Genomic DNA, 22,289 nt, shown 5'->3' with positions numbered 1-22,289 from the left:
TGCACGGCATCACCCTTCGTGCTTTAACTCTCTTCCTCACCCAAACAATAATCACAAACAATCCAAAGTTTTGCCCAAAAAGTCAAATATAATTTGTTTTGAAATCGGACCTCAAATCAAGGTCCAACTCCCCAATTTTTGAAAAACCTAGGTTCTACCCAAAACACCCAATTTCCCCCATGAAAATCATTGATTTTGAGTTGAAATCATGTTAAAAGATGTTAATGATTGAAGAAAATGAGTTAAAATCAACTTACAATCGAGTTGGAGGAAGAGTTGTTCTTGGAAAATCGCCCTAAGGAGTTTGTGTTTTGAAAAGATGTGAAAAATGGGTTTAAAATCGTCTAAGTATAAAAGTTGCATGCCTCAGATATGGGAATTGCAAACAGGGGTTCGCAATTGCGAACCCCGACCTCTGCTGGGTTGGGAAATGCGAAGGGAGACTCGCATTTCCGAGCTGGGAATTACGAAGAAAGGGCCGCATTTGCGACCAACAGGGGAATTTCGCATTTGCGTTCGAAGCCTCGCATTTGCGAGCAAGACAGGTCTGGGATGGTTTCGTATTTGCGATCCGGCCTTCGCATTTGCGAGTCAGGTTCGCTCAGAATTATTTCCCGTAACTTTATGGTTTTGTCGGATTTTCGTATTTCCAGCAACCTTCATACTTATGTTCTTTGATTTTTATGATTGAGTCTCATCTTTGGCATATTTAGATTGGGTTTAATTTCACTATCCTCAACTATTGCATCATATTCTGTTTGTTTGCCAATGATTTTAATGGTCATTTGCTGCTGCATTTTGAAAGGAAAAAAATGGCCAGGGGTCATCGGGGAAGATGACAAACGGATGGGGTTAATGTAAAATACGCGTGTTTTTGTCTTATTCGTCAACCTGGCGTGTGAATTATACGCTCCCTTTTGTGTTTGGTTGCCTAAGAATTTTGTGTTCAAATGACACATTTAAGCTGTGCTTGGAGTGTTCAAATGGAACGGGCTTAAGATAGAGTGTCTAAGTAAAAAGGACGGACAATTTTAAGGGGTTGTCAATGTATTTGGCCTTTATAATAGTACTCATAATAATAATATTTTTAGGGTTTTGTAAAATAATATGTAAAAAGAGTAATTAATGATAAGGATAAAACATGAAAAAATATATGATCTTCTCCTAATTTGCTTAAATTAAGAAGTAAAAGCAAAATATATTTTTAGTATATTGGACGAGTAAAAGTAAATGGAGTGAGTATATACGAACTCGGCGTTTGAAAATTTTGCGAAAAGATAACTTTTTAGGATGTTCAAACTTAGTTTTTCAAATCTTTCAAAATTGGAAAACTAGTTTTTAGAGTTTTTGAAAAATTTAGAAACCTATTTTGAAATCAAATTTTAAAAATTAACCTTCTTAAGAAAAAAGTCTAGTCAACGCTTATTGCGAAATCACAAAACTGAGTCATAATCTCCTAAACTTTATTTAAGCAAATGCCATCTCCTATCATTTGGGGAAAAAAATACAAAATTTTCAAGTTTTGAAAGATAATACTAATAACGCTAGAACATAGCGTTATTATTCTGTATGCAAACATTAGATATCAAGAATACATGTATACGAGATAAGTATAAAATGCAAATATAATCAAATAAACCATGCACATGCAGTAAGTGAATATAAAAAGGAGAACAACAGATAGTGCGTAAAGTGCACATCAACTTTACAATGCAAAAATAGTTCAAAAAATAGCAAGAAGTGTGAGCAAAACAACAGAAACCAATTGGACCAAAAATGGAAAAAACTTGAAGAAAAAGCTCTTCTATCAATATAACCATCTTTATTCTTTTCCCAATCTTCTTTTGTTATTTCAATGAAAAAGGGGATAAGAACCCCAGACAGAGAGACAAACCAAAGTACTGTTTACAATCAGAGAGAATAGTTAAAGTGTTGAGATGAGGTGAATATTTGAAAGAAAGCTTTCATTTCATCAAATTGGATAAAAGCAAATGCATTCAGAGAAAATCAGAAAGGTACCCTACCCCCTTCTATTTCCAACCCCAACATATCACTTATATCAATGTATGTATCTACTCTGTACTAAAAAGACCTGCCTTGTGGCATTACCCTAGCCACAGCTTTTTTTTCCAAAGTAGAGTTTTTTTTCCTAATTTCAATTTTATTCCAACCACAAACCAACAATTTTTTTTCCAAAGTAGAGTCTTTTTCCTAACTTCAATTTTATTCCAACCACAAACCAAGCTCCTACAGTCTGATGCAATTTAGATGCAAAATAGGGAAAGGATTTCAATTTAGATGAGTTAGTTTAATTCAACACGAAATTTAAAGAAAAAATATTAAAAATTTATAATCATAAAAGCTTAAGAGGTAAAAAATTTATGGGATCATGATATTTGCATAGTTATAAAAAAAATTTATTAAAAGTAAAATGGCTATAATGAAGAATTTAAAAGTTAAATTATTTTTAAATTTAAAAATATAACATTTATTTTGAAACAGACTAAAAAATAATATTTCATCTAGTTTGAAACAAGGGAGTATAATGTAAACAGTCTATTCTAATACAAGTATTATCGGTTACTTTCACAGCTCAAAACCATAACCTATATTACATGAAAGATAACTTTATTGTTGCTATGAAATTTCCCTTTCTTTCCGACCACAAACCAAAAACCAAAAACCCAACCAAGTAGTAGTTAAGGCTTAGCTCAGCTTAGGCAATAAATTCAGAAGAATCCAACGAGAAGTGAAGGGAAAAGTCCAGCATCAATCTTTAATTCCACTTGCTGCTACTGCTGCAGAAACTATAAAGCAAATGCCAGAAAATGAAAAGAAAAACAAATATCATCCCTTCGTCATCAAATGTCAGCAACACTGCAGGCATGACCATCTTCCCAAACTTCTAAGCAACTCCATCCCAACTTGCTCCCACTTAACTCTTTGGTGGCTTTTCAAGCTTTCAGCTTTTTATTTTTAAGCTTTATGTTTTTCATTCTTAGGAGTAATTTTTTTACACTATCAAATTAACCTACAATAAAATGTAACTTTTACTACGGCAACAACAAATTTAATAAATTTTTACAAGTGGAGTAGGAGGATGAGATATACGTAATCTTAGCTTGAAGGACAGATAAAAGTGAGGTAGGAGGATGAAATATACGCAGCGTTACTTCAACCCTAGAGGCAGCGTTACTTCAACCCTAGAGGACAGATAGGTTACCCTAGAGGACAGATAGGTTGTATTCGAAAGAAACTCGACTAAAGAAAAGATCCAAACAAAAAAAATACATAGCTCTACTATTGAATTAAAACGATAACCTAATAGCTTCCATAAGCCGATTAAATAGAAAATGTGAAAATCATCAATGCATATGACTTAAATCCCCTTCCGTATATAAAACCATAACTCAATCGTAAATTCCAAAAAAATGACCATGATTATTAGCCAAATGCTAAACAATGTTTGAAGGTAAAAGAAATCAATAAAACATGAAATATCAGTGCAAAAGTTCATTGCTAATGTCAACAAGATAACTAGTAGCAAAACATTTTCTTTTCACCTACAAATAAACAACAAAAAAGTGCTAAGCCAGTACATTTTTAACTAACATAAAAGTACAAAATCTAAAGTCAACTAAATAAACTAAACAAAGCCAAAAACAAGAAAATCCAAAATCAAAAGTAGCGTTAGTGAAACAAATACAAAAGATACCACACATTCCAAGAACATGAACAAAACGTATCTTCAATAAGGTGGTGGAGGAGGTGGTGGTTGTCTAGCCGTAGGTGCCCAAATCACATCCGACGGCAAATGACAACTATACATAGACATCCCACAAGATTCCGGCGCCGTCGTTTGCGGTGGATGTCCACTGTCTCCGCCTCCTACGGAAACCGCCGGCTGCGGTGGCGATTGATGGCCACTACCCTCATTTCCACCACCACCACCAGAATTCCTAGCTAATTCCTCCTCAACAGGCAACTTATGAAAAGTTGGGCTGTTAAAAGTTGCAGCAACTAAGTACACAGTTCCTGCTGTTAAAAGTGGCCCAACTACACCCCCACCCACCACTTGACCTTGTGGACCCGCCAATGAAATCGTAAACCCATTTGCTATTCCATTGTTATTTGATGGAACACTTGCATTTGGTTGAACAATTGTTGCTGAAATTGAGAGTATATCAAATCTACCATGAAAAGTTACAGTTGAAACTGGCGTTGTTGAAGGCTGCCTTAGAGTAACATTTGTAATAGTACCTGAACATTGAAAATATAAAGACGCCATATTCAAGGGATTTTAGTCCAAATTCAAAGTAAAGTAAGAGCACTCAGTGACTAGTTATATTAAATGTAAGTACCTGAACCGTTGAGAACACAGAGACCCATATTCCGTTTTCTGCAAAATTTTGTGATAGAGTTGATTATGTCAACACCGATTGGAATTTCCAGAATATAAGGGCTCATAGAGGGTTCAGCATCACGTGTAATGATGACCGGGGGTTTAGGTCTGTTCTTGGAACCGGGAGGACGGCCACGTGGACGGCGGACAACTTCGATGGTAGCACCGTCGGAGGAAGGCGGTGGTGGCGGAGGAGGCGGAGGAGCTACGGCGGAAACAGGCTGTGGGGTTAAAGCGTCGTTTTTATCCGCCGTAGTACTGTCGGCTTCTTCAGAATTTTGGCATTCGCGAGAGATTTGGAAAGATGGGTGGTGAAAATGGTGGTGAGAAGGATTTTGCTGAAAGTTTTGAGGATGATGAAGTTTACCAAACATACTGTTTCTACTACTATTACTAGAATGATCTTTCTTTTCTTCTAGTTGTACATATTCTCCTTTCATTTTCTATTTGAAAAAACTCTATATATTTTTATAAATAACTACTACTCAGTAATAATGAATAAGATAGTGTGGGAGTAGGATGATTGGATTTGTAGGTATGGGCATCCAATAATAAAAGAAACCCCAGCAGTGTCCAATTTATGAACAGATAAGGGAAAAGATAGAGATAAATGAAAGAGAAATGGGGTTTTGGAATTTTCCTTCAAAGGGTAATAATAAATGAATATAATAGTAGTAGAACTGATAGAAGAAGTAGAGAGTGATGGGTGGGGGTGGGGTGAGGGTGGGTGAGCTTGGAAACTAAGTAAAGACTAATGGCGCCGCTGGTTGAAGGCAAAGTGTAGGCTCCACGTGGTATTTTGTTTTTACTTAAGAGAGGGCTAAATATGAATAGTAGAGAGAGTTTAGTTTAGCTCAAACTTCTACTCACCGCCATCCTTTTCAAAATTTCCTTTCTTCAACTATGAAATTACACAACAAAAATTATGGCGGAATAATAGTTACCCATTATCTTTGATTGAGTCTTGGATATAAAGTAATTTTGTTAAGGACAATTTTACTCTCAAGATGAAAAAATTCAATGAGAATCGAAATTAATCGAGCCCGAATATAGATAATGAATATCAAATGTAAGCCAAGAACTAAAACACAAAAATCACTATAAAAATTGAAATTAGCTATGAACTTTATAGCTAATTTGTTGTTAAAATGCTCGTAACTGACATATTTTTCAATAATATATCGCTAATCCACCGCTACATAGATAGTGACAGATTTATCTGTTTAGCTATAGAATTTGACTGTCGCTAATTTGTATTTTTAGTAGTTAATAGAGAAAAGAGATTTAGGTCGAGGCGAATTATTTAAATATGATGAATTCCACATTTAAGATTCTTATCATTGTTACCTTTTAGATATCGAATTCAATTTTTTGATATTTATTAAAATATTATTGTGATTACTTTTCAATATTTATATTTATTTTTATGTTGAAAATATTGAGTTCAATTAATTAAAATCGGAGTTCAAAGACTTACGGGGTTTAGGTGTCATGTATAACAGTACTTATGACCAATACACACACACACACACACATATATATATAAAACAGTACAAACCCTCGTTAATATTCTCCTCTTCTTTCCCTAATACCGCACAAAACCCCAATGTTTAGGTGTCTCTTGTATTGGTCAAAATCTGACCGTCACGATCGAGTTGACCAACGGCCTGTCTAATTAACTGTGTAGTGAAAGTCAATAGATCCCACTCTATTTCTCTTCTCTGACATCCGACGAGTCGGTAAGAGTGGTGCCTAAAATCATGACCAAAACACATTGGTGGCAAGAGGATGTCAAGTCAAGCAAAGGGCAAAGGTGCCTTGATTATATGTTGCCAAGGAAAGCTTTCAACAGGGGGCTGCTCCTCCTACCTCTCTAAAAAGAATGAAAAGCTCTCTTCGAGAATTCTGGAGACAGAAGAAATGGCCTCTAGAAAAATGTGTAAACCTACTTCCTCATCGATTGATGAGAGATACAACTTATAATATTAATAAGATCATTTATATTTCTTTCATCCCATGTGTAATCCTTATTCTTAGCTTCTCGATCTGGAATTAATTATGTCTGACTAAGATTTATCCATTCATCTTTGATTGATTTGCTCAAAAAGATTTTAATATCTTTTAAGTCAAACAATTTGGCGCCGTCTGTGGGGATTTCTTAGTAAAATTTCCTAATTTATCCCAGATCGAAGCCAAGAAACACAATGACCCACCAAAAGAAGTGCGAAGGGAAAATCCAACCCACACGAGACACGGGAAAATCCTTGCCCCATCAACCATCGATATACCAAACAAGGCACACGGTGTTACCAACCTGTTCTCCCCCACCGGAACACCGGACGGGAGCGAGGAAAATATCATGCTCACCTACTTCTTGTCGGCGATATCTCCGGGCGGGATGGCAGGAGTCAGACAAGAAGACTATAATGCGTACACAACGCAAACCTAAGCGAAATGTCAACGTCTCATATTCACCAACACTGCACCTCCTGATGAAAGCAATATCAAACGGATTGGGATTCCTACGGGAGATGCCCGACTCTCCAAAAACTCGAACGACGACTGGCGGTTATTTCGATAAGTTCGAAATAACACTCTTTAAGGCCAAGGGCCTTCGCCAACAAAGAAGGGTTCGACCTCGATCGAACGACGACGGGCTGTTATTTCGATAAGTTCGAAGTAACACCATTTAAGGCCAAAGGCCTTTGCCAAAAAAAGAAATGGATTCGACCTCAATCGAACGACGACGGGCTGTTATTTCGATAAGTTCGAAATAACACCCTTTAAGGCCAAGGGCCTTCGCCAACAAAGAGAAGGGTTTAGCCTCGATCGAAAGACAATGGGCTGTTATTTCGATAAGTTCGAAATAACACCCTTTAAGGCCAAGGGCCTTCGCCAACAAAGAAGGGTTCGACCTCGATCGAACGACGACGAGCTGTTATTTCGATAAGTTCGAAGTAACACGCTTTAAGGCCAAGGGGTTTCCAAAAAGAAGAGTTTTCGACCTCGATCGAACGACGATGGGATGTTATTTCGATAAGTTCGAAATAACACCCTTTAAGGCCAAGGGCCTTTACCAACAAAGAGAAGGGTTCGACCACGATCGAACGACGACGGATTGTTATTTCGATAAGTTCGAAATAACACCCTTTAAGGCCAAGGACCTTCACCAACAAAGAAGGGTTCGACCTCAATCGAACGATGACGGGCTGTTATTTTGATAAGTTCGAAGTAACACCCTTTAAGGCCAAGGGCCTTTGCCAAAAAAGAAAAGGGTTAGACCTCGATCGAACGACGACAATTTGTTATTTCGACAAGTTCGAAATAATACCCTTTAAGGCCAAGGGCCTTCGCCAAGAAAGAGAAGGGTTCGACCTAGATCGAAAGACGATGGGCTGCTATTTCGATGAGTTTGAAATAACACCCTTTAAGGACAACGGCCTTCGGCAAAAAAGAAAAGGGTTTGACCTTGATTGAATGACGACGGGCTGTTATTTCGATAAGTTCGAAGTAACACCCTTTAAGGCCAAGGGCCTTTGCCAAAAAAGAAAAGGGTTCAACCTTAATCGAAAGACGACGGGCTGCTATTTCGATGAGTTTGAAATAACACCCTTTAAGGCCAAGGGCCTTCGCCAACAAAGAGAAAGGTTTGACCTCGATCGAACGACGACGGGCTGTTATTTCGATAAGTTTGAAATAACACTATTTAAGGCCAAGGGCCTTCGCCACAAAAGAAAAGGGTCCAACCTTGATCGAATGTTGACGAGCTGTTATTTCGACAAGTTCGAAATGACACCCTTCAAGGCCAGTGTCCTTCACCAAAAAAGAGAAGGGTTCAACCTCGATCAAAAGACGATGGGCTGCTATTTCGATAAGTTCGAAATAACACCCTTTAAGGCCAAGGGCCTTTGCCAAAAAAAAAAATAGAGGAGTTCGACCTCGATCGAGCAACGACGGGCTATTATTTTGATAAGTTCAAAATGACATACTTTAGGGCCAAGGGCCTTCGCCAAAAGGAGAAGACATCGACCTCAATCGAAATACTCCTAAGGCCGAAGACCATTGGAAAGAAAGAAAATCGGGACTCGCTATACAGGCGTCTATCTTGCACCAAAGCCATAAACAGTTGAAATAAAGGTGAAGTACAAGACAAATAACGAAGAAAAACAAAAATCTCCTTTATACAAAGTCACAATTCGGGCTATCACCGCTTACATATGGCCCAAGCCAACCTAAAAAAAAATGAACGAACGACAATCGACAAACAATTGAAAATAAAAACAGACAAGGACAACGTTCTTCATTCGGCGTCATCATTGCCATCACCAGCACCATCACCATCATTGTCTCTAAGAGGCTCTCCATTACCGTCATCCGCATCCCTATTAGCTTCGGGTGTCGCCACGTTATATCCACAGTTGATGTGAACCTCCCATGCTTTCACTCACACTTCTTCATAAGCAGCCTCAACTAGGATACCCGCCTCCCACAAAATCTTATATATGTCCCGCTGAGCTTCGGCATAAATCCAAAGCTCGTGCATATGGCGGGGGACGGCCGCGGAGGAGGACTCAACCTGAGCCAACAATCGCTCATTTTCTGCCTCCAGAGCCATGACCCGGTCTCCCAAAATCGATGCCTCTTGATCAATCACGCCGATACACTCATCGAGCCTCGCCTCGCTGAGGGTAGCTATCGCTCTCTCCGACTCCTGTTCGGATTGGAGGACGCGGATGGTGTTCTCCAGGGCCGTCGCCCTCGCCAAAGCCTCAGACCAGGCACTCTCAATGCTCTCCAACCCAGCGACTTTACTTTCCAGTGCAGTCAATTTTCTCATCCACTATACACTCATCGCCTCGACCTTGACCAAGTTCTGATCCATCTCTGACTGCATCGACCTCAACCTACCCTGTAGATGCTCACATTCTGCGGCGACTCCCTTACCTAACTCGAGCTCCTTGTCCTTAGTTCGAAGTTGCTCCTCAAGTGCGCTCTTGTTGTGGATAGTTTGCATCAATTCCTGGTCCCTTTTTTCTAACTCCTCACCAAGAGCCCGATTACGGGGATCCATCCTCAGCCGCTCATGCATCTCGCGACATCTGTCGTGGTAGCGACGATACTTCTTCAGCATCTTCAAGAAAATTTTTGCTCGAGTGTTGGCCCTATGAATGCTTTCCACTTCCATCATATATGTCTGAAAAACGCAAAGACGGGGTTAGGCTAGTACTTCCGAGAAGGGAGAAAAAAGAAAGCGAAAGTAAAATGCAATGTACCCTTAAGCCTATGGCAGCCACCTCGTCTATCAAATCAGCATCAAGAACAGACCGGAGGGACTCATTCTTGGCCTCGGAGCATAACAGGCTGAATTGCGACACCAGATCCTCCCCTTCCCCTAAGAGATTGACGCCGGAAGGGATTTGAAGAATACGGGCCGAGCCCCCACATTAACCACTGAACGAGTAAGGCCCTCCTCAAACATCCTGACATCATCAGGGTCCAGGTCTGACTCAGATTCATAGTCACCAACCACCACGCCTTTTCCCCTTTATGTTGCTGAAGGTGGAGCACGACCCACTGCAGAAGATGAGGGCACATCAGAAATCACAACGATGGCCCTAAAAGTCTGATTCTCCATCACGACAGGTTGTTGGACACCAACAACGGCAGGATCTCTGATTGAGCCAAGGCAGCGGCAGGAGTCTCTGATTTTCAATCACAGACATCGATAATTCTTATGGTTTGCTCCGTCCCTACGGGGGGAGCCGCAACAATGCCTTCTTCGGAGCTCGTCGGGGGAGAGTCGTCCAAATAAATTACTGTTGGGGGCGCCGTCTCAAACTCCACCCTCCGTCTTTTTGACGGCCCCTCCTCTTCTCTAGTAGATTGTGACTCACCCGTTGGGCGAACGACATCGGTCGGAACCTCATCCTGAGAAATGGCCCTCGCAGGAGTAACCAAGGCCGCAGACTCTACTCAAGTAGCCCTCGACGGAGGTCGGGTAATGGGTACTATAATAGGGTGAGCAGATGCAGCCGGCTAACGAAAAGCTAACGGAGGGGCCCTTGCTCTCCGCACTCTCCCTGAAAATGACAAACGATGCATGAGAAGCTAAATAAAAAGGGAAAGAACAGTAGACAAAGACGTCATCTCACCTGTAAGGGGCCTGCGTCCGAACCTCTCATGAAAGGTCGACCAGGTGAGAATACCCACCGTATGGGGAAGTATGGCCTCCACCCATTCACGGATACCTTCGACAGGCGAAGGGGGCAATCTCTCAGCTGCAAAGACGTAATAAAATTTAGTACTCATAGAAAATGGTCAAGCACTTCGACGACTAAAAATACAAACTTAAGTGCAAAGTTCCATTTCTCAGGGAATCCCGTTGGGTCCGCCACGATATGCTCAATCCGCACATAAAAGTAATTCTCGTAGAAACGATAGTTGGTCCTATTGTCCATCTACACCACCAGGCCTCTCGACCCCCGAGGTCGCATGTGAATCATCGAACTGTTAATAAGTTGAGGAGCAAAGATGCTGAGCATATGGTCAAAAGTGACCTCGCGACCGATGAGTTCAGTATACTTGAGCAGCATAAGGAATACCTTGTATAAATATAAAGTTGGGAGGGTCACACTTCGTAGAAATGCCAAAAATCCACCACCAACAAGGGAAGAGGAAATGTATACCCTACAATGAAGGGGTAGGCGTAGAACACACAGTACCCGGGGCGGTCGAAGTGAACTATGTCTTTTCCTATTGCCGACCAGGTTCGGTTCGACCCCGACGGGAGTAGTGAAGTTAGTCGGCTCTTTCCCAGGGTGGGGTAAGATATCAATCACTGATGGGACCCCCTCGTCCTCCACCACATCTGCCCCTCCGATGATCTGAGCAGCACTTTTCGATACAATATCAACGACAAGGAGATTGTCACGAGAAGAATCACCAGCCATTCTTGTCAGAAAATACGCCAAAGAAATAACATAAAGAAGAGATGAATGTTTTTAGTGAACAAGGGAGCACGTAGAAATTTGAGGTACCGGGAAGAAAATATATCAGCTGGATTCTTCCAAGTGAAAGATGAAGAAGTGTATCAATCGAATGACAAGCTTCCTCTATTTATATGGGACATAAATCTCCCGAGCACGAAACCTAAGAGCCGCCAATCGAATCTAATAGGGCACGAAATGTTTCAGTATCCCAGAAACGTGTGTTATAATGGCGATAACTATGAAGCAACGCTTCAATACCAAACAATATTTTGATTCTGAAACCGCCACAACGGTCTAGGGGGATCAATAGAACGTTTCCACTCCGTTAAAAACCCACAAAATGTGACTAAGGAACGGAGAGTCATAAGTCAGATTTCTCTCGAATTCGTAACGATCATGGTCCGTCTGTCGATCCCGACATAGGACGACCCCGACAGACGGAGGGACTAATTGTATTGGTCAAAATCTGACCGTCACGCCCGAGTTGACCGATACCCTATCTAACTAACCGGGCAGTGAAAGTCAATAGAGCCCACTCCATTTCTCTTCTCTGACATCCGACGAGTCGGTAAGAGTGGCATCTAAAATCATGACCAAGATACATTGGTGGCAAGAGGATGTCAAGTCATGCAAAGGGCAAAGGTGCCTTGATTATATATAGCCAAGGAAAGCTTTCAACAAGGGGGCTATTCCTCCTACCTCTCTAAAAAGAATGAAAAGCTCACTTCGAGAATTCTGGAGAGAGAAGAAATGGCCTCTAGAAAAATGTGTAAACCTACTTCCTCATCGATTGATAAGAGATACAACTTATAACCTTAATAAGATCATTTATATTTCTTTCATCCCATGTGTAATCCTTGTTATTAGCTTCTCGATCTGGAATTAATTATGTCTGACTAAGATTTACCCCTTCATCTTTGATTGATTTGCTCAAAAAGATTTTAATATCTTTTGAGTCAAACAATTCTGAAGTCAGATCAGTTACTAATAAATGCCAATTTTATGATGTCTCACTTGGGGTTGCCTTGGCATGACATGATAGTATAATAAGGAGTAGTACTATTCAACATCTATAGCTCACTTTAGTTTGACATTTTTTTGTGTCTTCTTAAACTCCCTATTCTTGTTTGATATGAAGATTTCTCAAAATATCAAAGATTTAACGTTCATTCATTTGCATAAGATTTGAGGTGCCTTTGAATTGTGAGTCTTATAAACCCTTTTCGTCTTTGCTTTTTTATATAATTATAAACTTTAAATAAAAGAAGATTGCATGTTTTGTTCTTTATCATTTGCTTAATAAATAATTACATTCCAATATTATTTTAATTTATTCTAAAATCTTGAACTCATAGATTGAAATCATAACTCCACATATACCATATTCATCAACAAAATGTCAAAACCCAATTCACTATTCTTCATTAAAGCAAAGTAACTCATTGACATACTTCACCACAAACCCCATACACAGAGCTCACAATAAATTAACCAAATTGACTTAGCCTTTTTTTTCTTGTTAATATGAAAATGAATTTCCAACCAAAATTATTTCTTACTTTGGTTTTAGTAATTGATTGATGTCTATTAAACTCTTAATGTTTCTGTAGTTAAAACATAAAAGAAAAACAAAGAAGAACATGGAAAAGAGGTTAAAATAAGTTTTTTTTGTTAAAGAGAAGAATTACATATATATAACTAGAAACTACGTTGCAGATTACTGGCTAACTAGGGGTACTACAATTCCCCTAAAACGGTCATGTTGTGTTCAATTGTATCAATATTACATGCCAAAAAATTCCTAACAACTTCATTTCCTAGGATGTCTGTCCAAAATACATCATTTGCAAACATCGGAGGAGCTGCTAGTATGATAGTTCTACCCAAAAAATTAGAATTTGCTGCCTCCTTTGCCAGTGCGTCAACACTCTATTATGCTCCCTATAGTTGTGTCTCACCACCACCCTGTCCATCCTTTGCATCAATAACTTGCATTCACAAATCATAGGATCATAAGTTATATTGCATGTGAGTAGCATTTTTATTACTTCAGCCGAATCTGTAGCTATTACTAAAGGAACCCATCCATTTTTTTCTGCTATTTGGAGACCCTTAGTAGTGATTTTATTTCTGCCATAGTGTTGGTAGTGTGTGGTATGTTTTCTATATACCCCATAATCCAGTCCCCATTATGATTCTAGTTCCCACAATGCCTGGGTTGCCCTTGGCTGCCCCACCGTGTTGAGTTTTTAGTGTTCTTTCATGGGGACTCCTATTTAACTCTGATATGGAATGGCTTCCTGGTAATACCTTTTTGCGCCAACATATAGTACTCAATTGATTTGGAGATGGTGTTGTTAGCCGATATGTAATCTTTCTTATTATTGAAAGGGTTATGATTTCTTGCTGGCCAGATGTGCCAGAAGCAAAAGGGAAGGATGTTTTCCCGGGGGATAACATTGTTAAAGGACAACTTTTTAAGCTTGTTCTAGGTGATTGGCCAAAATTGTGCTGAGAAGATGGGATTCAATTGATGGCTTTCAGTAGTTCCCTTGGATATTAGTTCATGTCAGAATTGGGTTGCATTGGGGCGTTCAAAGAAGATGTGGTCACTGATGAGCAAAAATATCATTCAGGGTTGAAATTAACCCCAATTTTATGCAGGAAAGCTCCAGTGGGTAGCCTATCTTGTGCAAGCCGCCAAATGAAGTTTATTATTTTGTTAGGAACTTTTAACCTCCAAATCCAACTGAAGTTCCCTTCCTTCTCATTCAACAGATTTTTATTATTGTTTCTTAGGAAGGTATAGGCTGATTTGATGGTGAAAGACCTGCTTGGAGTCAATCCCCATATTAGCATGCCTTCCTTGGCAGAGTTAGTAAGGATGAAGGTTGATTTGATTAAGTTAGTAATGTTCTCAGGGATGTCTATGGGGATGGATGAGGTATCCTAGTTCCCTGATTTGTAGATAGTATCCACTTTGGTAGCCATGTCATTTGGGGTTAATGGACCCTCAATCATGTCCCTAATTGTTGGTTGGTTTGGGATCCAAGCATCATTGATGAAACTCACCTTGTTTCCCATGTGGACAACCCATCTACTGGCCTTGTTGCATGTATCCCAGCCTTTGAGAATACATTGCCAGGTTGGAGATTTAGGCTTCTTAGGGGTATGGTTCCAATTGCAGTGTTTTGAGATTATGACTCTATCCTATAAACTGGAGGTGTTATGGTAAATCCTCCAGCCCAGCCCAGCATTGGAGGCTTTATTCTTATACTCAGTTTTCTACAAACTCAGCCCACCATGAGACTTCTACGTAGTGACTTTGTCCCAGCTAACCAGGTGCATTTTTTTTTGTTTGGAGTGGTACCCCAGATAAAATTCCTCTAAAGTCTATCAATTTGGTTGGTAGTCTTGGTAGGCAATTTGATGTATTGCATAACATGGTTTGGGATGCTGTTGAGGGAGGCTTTGGCAAGGATGATTCTTCTAGTCATATTTAGATAATTTATTTTCTATCCAGCTAGTTTGGATTGCATATTGTCTAGTATGAATTGGAAGTCGCTATTGGTGGGTCTCCTATGGAACATAGGGAACCCAAGGTACTTACCAAATAATGTAATAGCTTGGATTGAAAGGGTACTTGTAAGGCTTTTTACTGTATCAGACTTTATGTTAGAGGAAAAGAGAATCCTAGACTTGGTGAGATTGATTTTTTGCCCAAAAGCCTCATCGAAGGACTGCCGGATAGAATTGCATTGTAGTTCCTAATATTTGCTTTTGCAAACAATGTAAGATCATCAACAAAGAAGAGATGAAAAATGTTTAGGCCAGATCTACTGATACTGATAGGAAGCCATTGTTTATCTTGAACAGCTTTATCAATTGACCTAGAGAGCCTCTCCATGGACATAATGAACAGGTAAGGGGAGATTGAGTCCTCTTGCCTGCTACCCCTAAAAGGCTTGAAGTTGTCAGTTTTTCCACCATTCACTAGGATGGATATGTTTGATGAGCTAATACAGGATATGATTAAATTAGTTAGCCCAGGTGGAAAGTTGAAGGCATGCAGTGTGTCTCTAATGAAAGTCTATTCCAGCCTGTAAAAGGCTTTCTCTAAGTCAATTTTGAAAATCATATGAGCATGGTTCCCTTTCATTTTTCAAAAATGGGTGATGTATTCTTGGACAATAATGGCATTGTCTGACGCCCTTCTATTAGATAGAAAAATGGCCTAGCTAGGGCCAATTATAGTAGGGAGAATGGGCTTGATCTTATTGACAATGATCTTAGTGATGGTCTTATAGATGGTGTTACAAAGCCCTATTGGTCTGAAGTTTTTGAGCATAATGGCTTGGGAACACTTGTAGATGAGACAAAGGAGAGTTTGGTTCATGGTCTCATCCATAGAGTGTGTGTCAAAATATAACTTGCAGAAGTCAACTACTAAATTCCCCACAATGCTCAAGTACCTTTGGTAAAAGAATGGGTTAAGTCCATCAAGGCAAGGAGCCTTGAAAGGTTTAAAGGAGAAGATGAACATTTTGATTTCTCTATCCTCTAGAGGTCTATCCAAGCTGTTTCTTTGGCAGTTTGAGAGAATATGGGTCATGTCCAGATAGTAAAAACGGGTGCTTGAGTGCAGGAGGAAGTGTAAAGGCACTTGAAGAAGTGCATTATAAAGGCCTTAATGTCCCCTTGGTCATAGAACTAGTTCTCAATGTCCTCTTTGAGGGATAGGATCATGTTCCTTCTTCTCCTATTGAGGGTGAAGGTGTGGAAAAACCTGGTGTTGGCATCACTTTCAATTAGCCAACTGACCCTTGACTTGAGTTTCCAGAAGTCTTCCTCATTCTTGATGATAGAGTCAAGTTCTCTAGTTAGGTTACTTTCCAGATTCAGCAGGTAATTACTAAATTGGTAATTTGGAGATTCTTAGATCCCAGCAATTATGGCCAGGATCCTTCTCTTCTTGTGGAAGATATTACCAAAGGTATGTCTTTTCTACTAGGTCACAAGGTTTTTGAAGGTGTTTATTGATTATATTAGGAGGGAGTTATTGGTGAAGGTCTCATTGATGATACTAGGGAAGGAGGGGTGGCTAGTCCACATTGATTCAAACTTGAAAGGTCTGTTAGAGTTATTGATAGTATCCCCTTTTAGCATTATTTGAATAGGGCAGTGGTCTGAGTGGGTCTTAGGAAGATGGTTAATACTAGCCTTAAGGTACTAAGAAATCCATCAGTCGTTAGCAAAGCATCTATCTATCCTTTTTAAGATTAGACTACTCCTATTTTTGTATATTTTGTTAGTCTAGGTGTACTTATTGCCTTTGCATCCTAAGTTAACTAGTCTGCATTCATTGAGGCAGTTCCAAAAGAGGTTGCTGCGATTTGAGTTAATCGGGTTACCCCAAACTTATCCCTAGCTTTTAAGACTTCATTGAAGTCTCCATATACAAACCACTTCCTAGTATTTCTTGTAGAGATCGTAACAAGCTTATCCCATAACAATTTCCTATTATCTAATATGGTGCTAGCATAAATGGTTGAAAATAACCAAGGAGTATGGGATATGAGTACCTTTACTATGGCATGGATGCCCTGAGGGGTAGTAGATACCTCAACAACAGTGTCGCAATCCTCTTTCCACATCATAACAATCCCACCTGACAACCCCACTGTCGGAGACTGGATGAGCATATCGAAATGCAGTTCCTCAATCAGTTTCTTATGGCCAACCATCTTAGTTTCTAATAGAACCAATAGTGCTGGTTTGTGGAGCTGTACCATGTCAAGGTAGTGTCTCCTGAACTCTGCGTTATTTCTACCACTAATATTCCATATGATGTAATTCATCAGGGGTGGTTGGCAGTTGGGGGACTAGTTTCTATGAGCCTTCTCCATCCCCTGGGGAGACCTTATTGATTTATTTTGGTTCCTGTTATTCATGCTCAGTACTAGGGTCAGATTGAGGAGTGGTTCGGTCACAACTTTACTGTGGCGAGAGACTAGGGATCAGACCACACTTGGTTAGGGCCCTGGGATGCACGAGCACAAGAACCTCGCTGCTCTCCATACTGAACTTGATTGCTCTGACAGAGTCCAGTAGGAGAGATTTTGTGCGTAGAGGTCCGTAGGATGTTCCTTCCATTTTCAGAGGGCTTTTCCTTTTCAAAAATTTTAGGGGTTTGTTGTTCTCCCTTGTAATGTTTCCCAGTAGTGGCTACTGGTTCTTCTCTAATGGAGCAGAAAGTGATGGAATTTGATGGGATTGGGGATCGATGGTTACAAACATTGGAGACGCTGCTGGGTCTTTCGCTTCCGGGTCTGCGAAGAAGGGGATTGACTGGAAAGCTTGGGATATGAGGGTGTTGATCATTGGTGGGTATAGATTGGGTTGTATGTTGCTGTTGCTTGTCATCGCTTGCCACAGGCTTTAGGGCCTCTACCCTTACCCTCGCTAGATGTGTAGAGTTTTGAATAATCAGGGTGACAGGTTAATTTCCCAGGGTTAAATTGTATACTAGGCCTTGGCCTTAAAGTGCCACTTCCTGCCATGATGCTGGTGAGTGGTCCGACGAAAGTATAAGAGACGTCACAATGGTTGGTGGCTGTTGGGTTTCTTCAATTTTTTGTATTTTTTGTTTTTCCTCTTTGGGTAAGGGTGGGAGTTATGTTAACGAGTCGACTCATAATGGCGTCATTTGGTGTGAAATCTTGATGAGTGGAAAGATCATCGGTTATTGCATCTGATAAATTGAATCTGGAATTAATGTGGTATCTGTTGGAGTAGATGGAAGGTGTCATGTCACCTGGGATTGGGTGAATTCCCAGGTGAGGCACTTGAGTGTCCATGGAGTATGGGAGTTTTCCCTATTAGAGTACTCTGCTAGGAGGGGAGTAGGTGGTACGTAGGTACTTAGGCCGGGATAATTATTTGGGCTGGATGGATCCAATTGGCTATGGACCCCATTGGGTGATTGGATAGTAGTATGGTGGCCCAAGACCACATCCCTAGCTGGGCATAGGTACGGGGTTGGGCTAGTAATAGGGGCCTCTTGATAGGCATCATTAGCGGGCCCAGCTGATTTTTCGATATCAACTCCATCAAGTCCCGGTCCCGCCTTATGTTTGGCATTGTTCTTGGGCTGGGCCTCATGGGTTGGGCTTCTGGGGAGTGGGGGTGGGAGTTTGTTTACTCATAGGGCCATTGGGCCTTTTGTAATTCTTGGATTGCATTTTACCAAATTTTGAATTATATTGAAAGTTTTGGTTTCCAGAAACTTACCAAAGTTTGCATCGAACATCTTTACTTGGATCTTTTGTGTTTTTTTTGCATGATGTTGATCACTTTCGTTTCCGTTAGTCCTTCCCTCATAGGTTTTTGGTTGGGTTTCTTTGGTTTAGGGAAATTGACTGTCTTCCATCCATCATCCTCACCCTCTTTGGCGTGTATTTCTGAATTTTTAGGGGCTTCTTGTGATGGTGATGGTTGAAATTTTTTAAATTTGTAATTTTTATCGTGTGGACAATTCTTCCACACGTTGTACATAAAGTACATTCATCTTCGTAAATCACTGCTTACTTGTGATCACCTATGATGACTAATGTTTCCACTGGGGTTTCAAGCGGGACTTGGATACAAATGCGTGCATACCTTCTTCTCAATGTGGAAGATGTTCATGAGTTAGTTTTAAGTAGTTTACCAAGTTTTCTACCAACTTTTTCCAATATTTTTTTTTATCATAGGATTCTGTTGGTAGTTGGGGTAGGCGAATTCAGATGGCTGTGAAAGATAGTGTAGCTTCTTGCGGGACGAATTTTGGTTCCCATTTGTGCACTGATAGGAAATTTTCCAGAGACGAACCATTTCCCTAGGTGTAGTGCCTTAACCATATTCTCGTCTAGACAAAATTTGACAACGAAGAAGTCCCATCCTAAGTCAATCAGGATTAATTGATCGGATGGTTTCCATAGGTCAGTCAGTTTAGATCGAAGGTAATGGCGAGACATTCTACGACCAAAGACCTTTATGATTACGAAGAAGCGCCATGGTTGGTATAAGCGTTTCTTGTCTTCTTGTGAGAGGGCAATTGAGCCTTCAATAGTTTTTCCTTTATCATCTTTAATATTTTGGAGGGGAGGGTCAGTTTCTCTTTCTAAGTGTGCTCTGGTTAAAATAAGTTCAAATCATTGGAAGAACATCTTAAAATATTGGGGTTTGGTATAATTTTCCCTTCCACGTGCTTTTTTTTTATTATAGAAAAATATGTAAGCTAATGTGTGTAAAAGTGAGAGAGAATGTCCGAAAGTTAAGATATGCAAGATGTATATTTTTAGTAAAGATTGGGGGCAATTACGTTATTGAGGTCATCCCTTTTACTTTTCCTCATTTCCTGTTTTATAGTATTGATGCTTATCGTTTGTATGCATGAATGTTTGTTTAACACATCGTAATCATGATTTTAACATCTACATTATCACGGTTGCTCATTTGACATGACACGAGATGATTAAGAATAAAGCCAAATTAAAGAGTTTAATTTTGTCCGTCTAACAAGAATATGTGAAATGTACATATTAACTTGGTAATACTTTCTCCATTCACTTTTACTTGTCGATTTCCTGCTCCCCTTAAGAAATAATAAATTAAATATATATATTATGTCATAATACCCATAATAATGATAGTATTTTAAGAAGTCTTGAGAAATAATTTAGAGAATGAGTAATTAATTGTATGCAATATTTTTTTGTCTTTTTCTTGTTTGATTTGCTAAAATGAACAAGTAAAATTGAAAGTATATTTTTAATATAATGGATAAATAAAAATGAAATAAAAAAATGCTAATGACACATTCCGAAAGCTAACTGTGGTAACTAATCAATGAAACAAGTAAAAGTGCTCTTGGGGATGCATGTTAGGTCATTAAATGGAATAAGACATCGTAAGAAAAACAAGGCTCAATTAACTCATGTTTCTAGAAAATTTCATTGGAAAAAAAAGGCTATTGTCAAAAGTTGTAATGATATTATCTTATGCGTTACGTGTGGATTGATTTGTTGACAAAGAGAAAGTCAAAAGGGGTTGGGTAGGCAGGAGTTGGTGTACTAGTAATAGTTTATTTTAAATAGCAAGAGAGATGGGTAGGAGAGGGGGAATTAACAATACGACGAATGAAAGTGCTATTTTTACATTATGCTTCTTTATAATTTACTACTATAATTTAAGAAAATAATATTTTTAAATTTCTTATGTGTAAAAGACACAATGAAATGGTCACTTTATTTATCCTTAATTAAGGATTTTGGCTTTGACGTATATAAACGAAAAACTTCTTGATAAGCAACATCTAATCCTTTTTGGGAGCATACTCAACTCGAATTTGAATTAATCAATCAGATCAATTAGCTCGGATAAAAGAATAGTTAAACTAGAAGAGTGAGAGAGAGAGAGTAATGATAATTGAGAAAACTTGAACCAATGGGAAGTAAGGTGTAAGGTACTTGTGCTGGAGTTGTGAGCATGTGATGGATTAATACATTGGACTTTTGAGTGGCAAGTCTTTTTCATTGCAGGTGCAGGGTCGACCATTCCTGTTGGGCCCCATTTAGTTCAGAAGGATGGACTGTGGTGGGCCCAAGACTCATATCTGAAATGTTCTAACCATTTTTCGATTCAATTGGAAGCTCTCTCAATGAATGCATTTAGGAAAAAAATTTGGGAAATAATTTAGGACATTATATAAGTAAATAAATCAAATCTTTCTATAAATGGGACGGACACTAACTGAGAGTTGCGAGTTGTAAGTATTTTTTCATTCTTAATTAAAAGTTTCGGGTTCAAGGCTTGGGTATGGAATCGCTTTTGTTAGGAATTGCGCTTCCCCCATTTGTGTGAACTTTCCAGTGCAAATTTGGATTTAGCCAAGCCTAATATGGGTATCAGATACTGGGTGAAAAATTAAAAAAATATGAAAAAATTATGCGACACAACAAATATATAAACTGTATTTACCATTCGTAGCTATACTTTTAAAATATTATCATTCGTAGTTATATTTGAATTTTATAGCAAATTTACTTGTAGTATTGAAATAAGAGATCAATTGTTTTGAAATGAAATAAGAGAGCAACAAACTCTCATAACTCAGTTGGTTGGACCACTCTCGTCTTGAGTTCGACTCTCAATGAGAGCATTCTATTTTTCTGCATTTTTGTATTTCGCCTTGGTTGTATTCGTTGGGGCAACGAATATAGTTTTTTAACACAATGGATATAACTTATAAGTCGTATTCTTTGTATACAGTCATGTATTTGCCTTGATTATATTCGTTGAGCGAATGAATACAATTGATACAGGTTGTATTAATTGCTCGAACAAATACAATTTTGTGAACGAATACAATTGACACATGATCTATTCGTTGCGCATATGACTACAAGCGATTCAAGCTTGTAACAATTGAACATTAGCTATGAATAGTAATTAAGTAAACTATAATTGCGTATGATAATTAGGCTCTAAACGGTAGTGTTTTATGAATATTCCAAAAAAACATGGGAGGATCAACTGTCACGAATCCAAATAGGAATTTAGAAAAATGAAAAGGAGGCCTATGGAGAAGATCCAAATCCTTGTAATTATAATCATCATTATGGTTTTTGGATATCCAAAACATTTTTTTGTATCTTCAGTAAATAAATATATCCTTTTTAAACATGAAATTTCTAATTTACATTAGATCACAATATCGTTATATAGATTATAAACAATATTTCGTTGTAATAAGTAAGAACCCAATGGATGCTTATATATAACTGCAAGAAAGAGTATCGATTATACTAAAATAATCGGTGGAAATATAATATATGTATAAGCAGTGATTCTTAATT

The 22,289-nt window shown here is 39.0% G+C and overlaps 1 protein-coding gene across 1 annotated transcript; it reads right to left on the bottom strand.

The window, feature by feature from the left end:
- Positions 1-3,540: 3,540 nt before the first annotated feature.
- Positions 3,541-4,973, bottom strand: LOC107804981 (AT-hook motif nuclear-localized protein 17). Its single transcript, XM_016628949.2, has 2 exons — positions 4,362-4,973; positions 3,541-4,260 (listed from the first exon to the last, which is right to left on the bottom strand). Exons 1-2 carry the CDS (start codon positions 4,840-4,842, stop codon positions 3,749-3,751), a joined length of 993 nt encoding a protein of 330 aa, XP_016484435.1. The 5' UTR covers positions 4,843-4,973; the 3' UTR covers positions 3,541-3,748.
- Between the last annotated feature and the right edge of the window lie 17,316 nt (positions 4,974-22,289).

The sequence above is a fragment of the Nicotiana tabacum genome, chromosome 16 (genome assembly GCF_000715075.1).
Source record: "Nicotiana tabacum cultivar K326 chromosome 16, ASM71507v2, whole genome shotgun sequence".
In the NCBI taxonomy this organism is placed as follows: Eukaryota; Viridiplantae; Streptophyta; class Magnoliopsida; order Solanales; family Solanaceae; genus Nicotiana; species Nicotiana tabacum.
Note: the sequence above shows the minus strand (reverse complement) of the source record. Positions and strands in the feature narration are given on the sequence as shown.